Here is a 10,843-nt window from a genome sequence, read left to right on the forward strand (position 1 = left end):
TAGCCATGTTAGCATGTTTTACCACAAGAGGCCATGTTGGCATGTTTTACCACAAGTAGCCATGTTAGCATGTTTTACGACAAGAGGCCATGTTGGCATGTTTTACCACAAGTGGCCATGTTAGCATGTTTTACCACAAGAGGCCATGTTGGCGTGTTTTACCACAAGTGGCCATGTTAGCATGTTTTACCACAAGAGGCCATGTTGGCATGTTTTACCACAAGTAGCCATGTTGGCGTGTTTTACCACAAGTAGCCATGTTAGCATGTTTTAACACAAGTAGCCATGTTAGCATGTTTTACCACAAGTAGCCATGTTAGCATGTTTTAACACACGCCATGTTTGTTCAATAGAACTTCATTAGAACTTCACTACTACTGTAGTGTTCAATATATATATATATATATATATATATATATATATATATATATACACACACACTGTATATATTGAACACTACAGTAGGCTTAATGCCAATGTTGTTTTCAATAAGAAACATTTCCACTTTTCCATGTTAAAACGAGAAAAGTAATGGGACAAAACAAAATCAAGGGACATTTAGAATAGATACAAACGTTAACTATGACATTAATGCGATTAATCACGATAGATATTTGAATCGTTTGACAGTTCTACATTTTTTACTTCGCACTTAAGGTCAGGGTTCAGAATTAGCACCATCTACTAGTCAAATGCTGGTAAAATATGAAAGTAGCTGGTAGATTAGCTTCACTCACCAGCCCCAAAAAACAATGAAGATCTATGGGTGGCATGTGGCTCAGACCGATCTCATGAAACGCCGAATGTTTTGACACGCCGATTCGTCTGCCATTACTGGCGTGTTATCAAGACGCTTACTTACACTACACATCCTTATCGACACTTTTTAGCGTGTTTAGCAACACCGATTGACCTCCATTGACTTACATTACCTTGCGATAGCGTGTGATTTTACAGCGTAGCAGGTAGTATTAAAGGGCGAAAAGCCGCGTAGGGAGGGCGATCGGGGGGGTGGACTGGTCAACTCAAACATCGCTTTCTTCTTGCAATAACACGACAAATGTATGTTTACGCTCGCTGTAGTCAGCGTCGACACGCATAGCTCAGAATGCGTACAGATAACATGCCACTCGGCTTAAGAAAGTTGGGGTGTATGTTTACGCAAAGTCACGGTGTCATGTTGGACAAAATCGTTGATTTTGCTTAAAGTCGATGATAAGAAGTGGCTAATTTTTTGGAGAACAATGGCGCTGTACGGCACAGTGGAATGAAGCCTATGAAGCTTTGGAAACACTGGATAATACTGCTTAGCAGGATTTATTGTAGGTTGTGTTTCTTTCAAGGGATTTGTTGACAATGGTGAAATCACGATATAGAGAATGCTGTTCTTTTAAAAAGGGCGCAATGAAATCTTTTCTCTTACCTTCAGCCGGGTTCATGATGGCATCGTGGAGAACCGTGGCCACGCTACCCGCTACACCTGTTAACACAAACCGGGTCAGGTCTCAACTTGTTAATACAAACAACGTCTTTTCAGGCCTGAATAAATTACATTTTCTTACTTTCTTTTACATTTTTAAATCAAAGAGTTGTTTTAGATGAGCTTTTATTTAAGTAGAGGTTAGGGTAAGTGTTTGGATTTTTCATATTTGTAATATGGCTTTATCTTTTCCATTGTAAACAGGATATGGCAATAAAGTGACTTATCCTAACTACTCTCCGCCGGGACTTTTATCTCAGCCTAGGGTAAAAAAAAAAAAAAGCCGTTAGTATGACAATCAAGTGATTTGTGTTGAGACGTGGAAATCATAGGCCGTTAAAAATAATGCTTCCAGGTCTGAAAGGGGATCCAATGTTGAAGCTCCTTAAAGCTGCATTATATTTAATTTCCATTTCTGGAGTTAGCTGGGAACTTCAGGGAAAGTCTGCCATTTACCACCAGAAAGCCTTTGTCATTTTACACATGTGCAATACCTGGGCAACAAGATGGAGGCAACCCCTTTCCAGTGTCAACAAGAAGGAATATAATTTAGAATAAAATATAAATTGTGCAAAAGGGGGAGGAGGGTGCAGAGACAAATATACAATAAAATAGTAAGAAAGATGAATATGGTTTGTATACGCATTATGAAAATATTATTACAGTTATGAAATTGCACTAAAGTATTAGATATTAAATATTGCACAGTTATGAAATTGCATAGTGTATCCAGTTACACACACGTACATGCTGATGAACGGCGCCAGTACCCTGAGGTCCGCATTTACCCGCCAGCAAAACTCCACTGGAGGACCGTCTGGTAGCTTTCCCCTCTTTATATATTAGTGTGTCTATATTAGTGTGTATATATTGTTTGTTTGGTTGTTTGTTTTGAATGTGCAAGCACGTTGTGAGCAACTATGCTCCAAAGGAAAATTCCTCGTATGTGTCTTCATACCTGGTCAATAAAGCGGATTCTGATTCTTTAGCGTTTAGCTTAGCATAGCACCATCGCAACCATAAACGACATCGGCTTAGACGCGTCCTCCTCCCCAGCTCCACCCTCTCGTCAAACAACCAAGACGACGACGGACAAACTGCCGAACTCAAGGCTTCAGAACAGCGTTACCAAATCCAAGGGGTGACGTCACGGATGCTACGTAGGTAACAATCCCAAATTTTGCTCAGAAGTAAATGCCAATATACCAATATAAATCGTCTTTTTATTTATTTATTTATTTATTCATTACGTTTTAAACAAATGAAATTTTAAATGAATCCCAGGATTTATCTTCTGTTATACATCACTGTTATGTGAACCAAATACGCAGGTTCACAGCCACACCACTTTTCTCCCCCAAATTTTTTTTGCTTAAATTAACAAAAGAATTGAAAATAGAACATTTATTCCCGTCAATAAAAACCATAGCACATCTTTATTAGGCGCATCTAAACAAAATCAACAGTTGCCATCAACAGTCTAACCCCCTAGACCAGGGGTCTTCAACAGGGGGTCCTACTGCATGGGGGTCGCGAAAGTTTTGGTTGATTAGACTTTTTTTTTATATTCCCCCCCCCCTGCAATTTTTTCCACCAATTGAAATGTCTTTAAATACACATTAACATGAATTTAACACACTGTACTAAACAGATAAATGGAGGCAGAAGATGTCTTTCAGTCATCAATGCACACATGGCACTATAGGACCAGTTTGATATAACACAATTTTATACAATATATATAATTAGGGGGTCCCCGCTCCATCTCGCCATCAGTTTGGGGGTCCTTGGCCTGGAAAACGTTGAAGACCCCTGCCCTAGACTCTTAGCTATAGTTAATAAGATGTTCTGTACAGATTAGAAAAATAAAATCAGCATCCCTGCGGACCTACGTTAGCATCGTGTGGAAGGAATCAGTAGCATCACAGGCTAGCTGCTAAGCTAACGTTACCGTTAGCTGACGCTACGCTGGTATTGCTAACGCGTTTGATGGAGCCAAACAATAATGTGACCAATCTCATTTTAAATAATCCTCTAATGCTTTGAGTGCGGTATCACAAAATAATCGTGATCATGTAAAAAATTAAATAAATAAAAACTGCAATTAGACAATTATTTATTTAGTAATTGTTACAGGCTAACCGCTACGTCCATTGGGTTTTACAGTGCGCGGGATTTACGTACCATTGGCTAAATTGCTGTTGCCTCCGCTCTGCATGACGTCACTCAGTGAGCGTTTGACCCGTTCGTAGCAGGCGAAGTAGAGCGCGTGAGCCGGTCCCGCTCCCATCATGGTGATGTTGAGGCCCCTGAGGGGTCTGAGGAGCCCCTCCGTCTGTATGATCCTTCTCAGAGCCTGATACACACCCTTGTACTGTGCATTTGGGTCTGGCTGCAGGCTCTGCATCCTGGTCTGGAAAAAAAAAATAAAGACAGACATTTAAACCAAGTACTAAAGCGGAGGCTGTGCACGACTGTGACTCGGAGTCAGGTCTGCAACTACTGTGACGCTTATTTTCATTGTTGATTATTTTCATGATGAATGGATTAGTTGTTTTGGTCTCTTAAATATCAAAAAATTGTGAAAAATGTGGATCAGTGTTTCCCCAAAAAGCCCAAGATGACGTCATGAAATGTCTTGTTTTGTCCACAACTCAAAGATATTAAGTTAACTGTCACAGAGGAGAGAAGAAACTAAAATATATAACAATAACAAGCTGGAAACAGAGAATCTTATACTTTTTATTCATAAAAAATGACTTGAAATGAATCTATCATCAAATAGTTGACAGATAATCAATTTATCTTTGCAGCTCTCGGGCAAATAATGTGTCCGACAGTCACATCCAGCTTTCACAGACATTTTTATATAAACACAATATTTCCCAATCTAACTAACTTCATTATAGCCGTTTAAGCTTTACTATAACTTCACAATATGTTCTATGAACTCTGAGTATTAGGCGTTTGGTCACTGAAGACTAACCTAATTTTAGATTTTAAGTGCATGAGATGTTTTATCATCGAGCATTTAGTAAAAAACCAACAAAAAAACACCAACACACAGTCCAAGGATGCAGTTTGAACTGTCTGCAAGTTGCTTTTTACCAAGCTTAATTTATCCTTTACATTATCTCTACAGAAAATCTGTAGCACTTTTGTCTCTGCCTTCAACAGAACAATGTGATCTATAAAGCATTAAATTTAACCATGCAAACTTAAACTGTGCTGCCAAGTTCTGTGTGCCCCCTAGATCCCAAATCTGCATCAAGCGGATATGTAATTGAGATTTTATTGTTAAGCCGGAGGAAGGAAACCGTTGGGAACACGCTGTGGGAGATATGTAAGACCTGCTTAAAATTAAAGACCTAGAACACAATACTTCAGCGAATTTGAGACTTTTTAAAGCCTAAAATGTTAATTTTAAGACTTTTTTCCTTTTCTTTTTAAAGACACTGTGGAAACACTGAATGTCCGATGTGGAAAATGAACATGTGACGATGTGATAGCATACTAGAGCTAGCGTTTTACCCATGATTTATTCCCAAATAAATGATTCAGACAGTGTGAAACAGGTAATAACAGCACCAAATTAACCCTTGTGTTGTCTATTGATTTTGGACACAAATTTCCTAATTTTCTATTTTTTTGTGACGTTATGGACCTGGTTCTGCAGTCGGTTCTTAACCCTTGTGTCGTCTTCCCATCAACAATGAAAAAAAATGTTTGTTTTTTTCAACATTATTATCGCTTTTTCACACTATTTCTAACTTTTTCCAACGTTGTGGGGTTTTATGTTTTTGGTTTGACATTTTCAGCACTTATTTATTTGACCAAAAAAACAACAATAATACCTGAAAACTGGTCAATGTGACCCAAAGAAAGACAACATGAGGGTTAGACATGAGCAAAGTCTGCGTGAAGACGTTATCAAGTCACCGTCCAGCGATGGTCATAAATCATTTTAACAGACTAAAAAGGAAACGCCTCCACCATCTACAGAACTTATTCAGCTGCCCCGCCTCGGTGGCGGTTTACTAATCAACCCTGCAGAGGAGCCGCGGCAGACACACACCCTTTACCGCGCAGGGCGGACTCACAATGTGCACAACAGCGATAAGATGTCATGAGCACCCAAGGGTGTAACTCTAACTCAACATTTAGAAGGGGGTTCCAGAGACCAAAATAAATAGAAAAGAATAGAAGAATTTGGAGAGAAAAAAGAGACAAAACCCCTGATTATTTTTTTTAAGGCAGCAAAAAACAGGGAACTTCTAAAGAAAAAATAAGACAAAAACCCGTTTAAAGAAATTTACTCTTTTAAAAGCATCAAATGCCTTAAAAAAGTTGTGCAAAAAAACAGACAAGGCAGGAATGAATTCCTGTGGCACTCTGTGGTGCATTTTGACTATATACTGGCTATTTACTAGCTATATACTGGCTATGTGCTGGCTATGTGCTGGCTATGTGCTGGCTATGTGCTGGCTATATGCTGGCTATATGCTGGCTATGTGCTGGCTATGTACTGGCTATGTACTGGCTATGTGCTGGCTATATGCTGGCTATATACTGGCTATGTGCTGGCTATGTGCTGGCTATGTGCTGGCTATATGCTGGCTATATGCTGGCTATGTGCTGGCTATGTGCTGGCTATATGCTGGCTATATACTGGCTATATGCTGGCTATGTGCTGGCTATATGCTGGCTATGTGCTGGCTATGTGCTGGCTATGTGCTGGCTATGTACTGGCTATATGCTGGCTATATGCTGGCTATATGCTGGCTATATGCTGGCTATATGCTGGCTATGTGCTGGCTATGTGCTGGCTATGTACTGGCTATGTGCTGGCTATGTGCTGGCTATGTGCTGGCAAGGTGCTGGCTATGTACTGGCTATGTACTGGCTATGTACTGGCTATACTGTCCATTGCAACTGTGAGGAATTAAAAAAAATAAAAAAGATCAAATAGGAAACCGTGCTTAATTCTTACATCACTTTAGGTTGACTAAAATTTCCAAACCGGTTCTTTGTAACCTGGAGACAGATCGAACTGAACGAGCGCCCGCAGCTGGAAGGTCGTTGTGTAACCGTGGAAACCACAGGAGGAAATGGCGCCCGTGGTTTGAGTAATAAAGACAGTTCATTTGGAAAGACTAGAGCATGTAAGGTTCCCCGTGCGGCATGTTAATGACGCTTGCCCGTGCCACGTCAGGATCACCGTGAGGGCGGCGCGCCGCGTTACCGGGACAACGGGTACAGCCGAGCAGACGAGGAGGACCGGGGGGGGCAACGCTCACATTTTAAACCCAAATGTTCGGGATTTGATTCTTCAGACGCCGGACGATTTTAACCCTCGAGTTGTCGTCCCGTCAAAAAATCAACACTCTTGTTGATGCTTTCTGAATTGGTTTTGTGTGTGTGTCTGTTACTGTGTGTGTGTTACTGTGTGTGTGTTACTGTGTGTGTTATCGTGTGTGTGTGTCTGTGTGTCTGTGTTACTGTGTGTGTGTTACTGTGTGTGTTATCGTGTGTGTGTGTGTGTGTGTGTCTGTGTTACTGTGTGTGTGTGTGTTTTACTGTGCGTGTTAGAGTGTTTGTGTTACTGTGTGTGTGTGTGTTCCTGTGTGTGTTTGTCTTTTACTGTGCGTGTTAGTGTGTGTGTGTGTGTGTGTGTGTTTGTGTTTCTGTTTGTGTGTGTGTGTGTGTTACTGTGAGTGTGTGTGTTACTGTGTTTGTGTTACTGTGTGTGTTTGTGTTACTGTGAGTGTGTGTGTGTTACTGTGAGTGTTAGAGTGTATGTGTGTGTGTGTGTTTGTGTTACTGTGTGTGTTGCTGTGTCTGTATGTGTATGTCTGTGTGTGTGTGTTTTTGTGTGTGTGTGTGTGTGTGTGTGTGTGTGTGTGTGTGTGTGTGTTTTACTGTGCGTGTTCCTGTGTGTGTGTGTGTGTGTGTGTGTGTGTGTTTTCAAGTTCACCTGAACCGAGAGTCGCCCAAATTAACGTCTCTATCCAACCAAACGCTCCAGGTGCTCGTTTTAAACGAGGCAGGTGTGAAACAACCTTAGTTAGACGCCAACTACTTTTAAAATAATTTATTGAGTCATTTTATATAATAATAATAATAATAATAATAATAATAATAATAATAATAATACATTTTATTTATAATGCCCTTTTACATTTTCACAAGGAAATCTCAAAGGGCTATATATATATTAAATTATAAAAAAAAAGGTCAAATATTCTCTGCTTCCAGCGTGTTAAATGTGAATATCTTCTAGTGTCTTCTCTCCTCTGTGAGAGTGAATTGAATATTTTTTAAGTTGTGGACACAACGAGACATTTGAGGACATCATCTTGGGCTTTGTGAAACACTGATCCACATTTTTCACAATTTTCTGACATTTCTGAGACTAAACAACTAATCCATGCATCCAGAAAATAATCAACACATTACCCAACAATGAAAATAATCATTAAAGTTAGTTGCAGCCCTATTTCAATAAGCTCACCTAATTCCCTGGACCCCAAGGTGACATCTTCAAATGTTTTGTTGTGTCCGACTAGCTGTCCAAAAGCCAAAAATATTAAGTTTGCAATTATTACAAGTAAAAAAAATTAAAAATAAATCAAATTTGAGAAGCTGTAGCTTCTTAGCAAAAAGCCCAACATGACGTTCCAGCTTTTTTAATATTTACTGCTTTATTTGATGACTTTTTGTTACTTTTTTTTATATTAGTTGATCTCATTTTTAACACTGTTAACTTGTGACTTTGTTCTGTAAAAGTGTCAACTTTTAATTAGATAAACGTGTTATTATTATTATTATTATTATTATTATTATTATTATTATTATTATTTTTCCCGGATAACTCGTTTCGTGTCGTTACACTGTATGAAAAAACAACCCGAGTTACAGCATTGAACCGTGTTTACCCAGCAAAACGAGCCGTAACCTTGCTTAAATGTGACTTTGGGTAAATTAAGGTGACACTGGACGTTCAGCAGCAATGTTAGCAAAGTTAGGTCACATCAAGGAGGAACTACGGGAATTAATAAAAACCCTAGCTCGGTTTTTATTCCGGTTTAACGCATCGTTACGCTAGCCTGCTCGACTAGTTTGTTCAGTCGACTCAGCCAAGCGGACGTGTTTTAACCAGCTAAGCTAACCACAAATTGGTATATCGAACATTCTATTGCTAACGGTCGTTAGCAACAGCCCGTTGGCACACTTAGCAACGCTCCGTGGCTAGCACGTGAATGAGCCGTTGTGGCGGAGCGAGCGAGCGTGACGTGACGTGCCGCTGCGCTACGCCGCCTCCGTGTACGTTACCTTGACGGAGTCCACGGGGTACATCACCGTGTGCTCCAGGATGCCCGCCACGGCTCCCGCTGTCATGTGGCTCGTCACGGAGACATGAGGTGGCAAGCTCTCGTAGTCGCCGCCGCCGTCGCCACCGAAGGGCTCGTCGTCTTGGCTCGGGGTCTGCGACATCTCCAGGGTTGCCACCGCCGGGTCCGAGCTCAACTCCATGCGTGGTGAGCTCTCCTCCCGTCGGGCTTCTTGACAAGATGACACTCAGAGAGAAGTCGTCGGCGGCGGCGGCGGCATGGATAACCACAACATCCCCTCCACTTGCTGGAGTTTCCAGCGCCCCTGTGACGTACACTGCTGAGGGCGTGGCTTAGATGAATGTGGACCAATGATTTCCAGGAGAATCCTCAATGGGGCGGGCTCTTGGTTTGAGGCGGCCAATGAAAAGTGTCCGGTGGTCGATACCGTTGACAGTTCACTGAGCTGCTGCTTTGCATGCCATGCCTGCTTGTGTCTGTTGTTTGAATGGGTTTGACAAGAGTTTAACCGCATACCTGCTCGATTAGATAACTAGGGATGGTCTCCTTATCAGGCATCATCTGTTTTAACTAATACTATAGGGAAGTCTTCTTTTCGGCTCCAACCTTCTTACTAGTTTCCTCGAATATGGCTTACCAGTTCTTTAAGGAAATAATAAGAACGACAGACAAATAACCTTAGGAGGGAAGTATTAAAACTCTATTATAAGTCAAATTGCTTCACAGTTTTACAAAAGTAAGACTAACACAAAAAATGATATTTGTTCAAGAACTTTGCATCATGTTTTTATTAACTGGCCATGTGTAGTTTTTTTTATCTCAAATAAACACAAGGTAACTTACAGCTCTTAGATACATGTAGAGGAGCACAAGGTAGAAAGTATCATAATAAACTAGAGAGTCTAACGCACTCACACACACACACACACACTCACACTCGCTCACACACACACGCACACACACACTCACACTCGCTCACACACACGTACACACACACTGACACAAACACACACACACACACCTACACATACATACACACACTCACACAGCCACAAACACACACGCACTCACTCACACACACACACTCACTCAGGTACACACACTCACACACACACACTCACTCACTCACACACACACGTACACACACACTAACACAAACACACAGGTACACACACACTCACACACACATACACACACACACACACACACATACAAAAACACACTCACTCACGCACACACACACACATACACACACACACACAAACACAAACACACACTCAAACACACACACACACACACACTCACTCAGGTACACACACACACGCGCACACACACACACTCACTCACACACTGTTTTGGTGATTGATAAGGACTGTATAAATTTGCTGGTCCTTCGTCACACACACACATACACAAACACACACTCACTCACACACACACACACTCACACTATTGCACACAAACTATCTTCCACCCTCAAAAGAAAACCCTTTATGAAACATAAATATATTCACATCATGTCTTTTGGTTTATTCTAATCCTCGTAGAACGGGCATCGGCGTCGGTGAGATCCTGAAGAGGGTTCTTCTTTCTGTCTCTATGTTTCCATCCACACGTTTTTACCAAAATTAGGTGACATCAAATTAAAAATGGCTCATGGAAACAGTAAAATTCGATGGAATCTCTCTTGATGATATTCGGATTATGTGATAAACGCTGATGGAACCGTTTAGGACCGAAGTTCTTTTAAAGCTTAGTTTATTTTAAAAGATACAACTTATAATTCTTTCTTACACCAAAAACTATACTTTACTTGACTTTTTATTTTAAAGTGATCCGTTAGTTGGTCGTTTCTAGTTGGTTATTTCTAGTTGGTCGTTTCTATTCGGTGGTTTCTAGTTGGTTGTTTCTAGTTAGTCGTTTCTATTCGGTGGTTTCTAGTTGGTTGTTTCTAGTTGGTCGTTTCTAGTCGATTGTTTCTAGTCGGTTGTTTCTAGTTGGTCGTTTCTAG

The 10,843-nt window shown here is 40.8% G+C and overlaps 1 protein-coding gene across 1 annotated transcript in view; it reads right to left on the reverse strand.

The window, feature by feature from the left end:
* The window catches only part of LOC117945060 (mitoferrin-1-like), an 11,719-nt gene extending 2,334 nt beyond the window's left edge, over positions 1-9,385 (reverse strand). Inside the window, exons 1-3 of the mRNA XM_034872312.1 lie at positions 8,813-9,385; positions 3,665-3,893; positions 1,370-1,480 (exon numbers count right to left, since the gene is read on the reverse strand). Of these exons, the coding sequence (XP_034728203.1) occupies positions 1,370-1,480; positions 3,665-3,893; positions 8,813-9,013 (541 nt within the window). The 5' untranslated portion in view covers positions 9,014-9,385. The remainder of the gene's footprint in view (positions 1-1,369; positions 1,481-3,664; positions 3,894-8,812) is intronic.
* Positions 9,386-10,843: the final 1,458 nt, after the last annotated feature.

The sequence above is a fragment of the Etheostoma cragini genome, chromosome 5 (assembly GCF_013103735.1).
Source record: "Etheostoma cragini isolate CJK2018 chromosome 5, CSU_Ecrag_1.0, whole genome shotgun sequence".
In the NCBI taxonomy this organism is placed as follows: Eukaryota; Metazoa; Chordata; class Actinopteri; order Perciformes; family Percidae; genus Etheostoma; species Etheostoma cragini.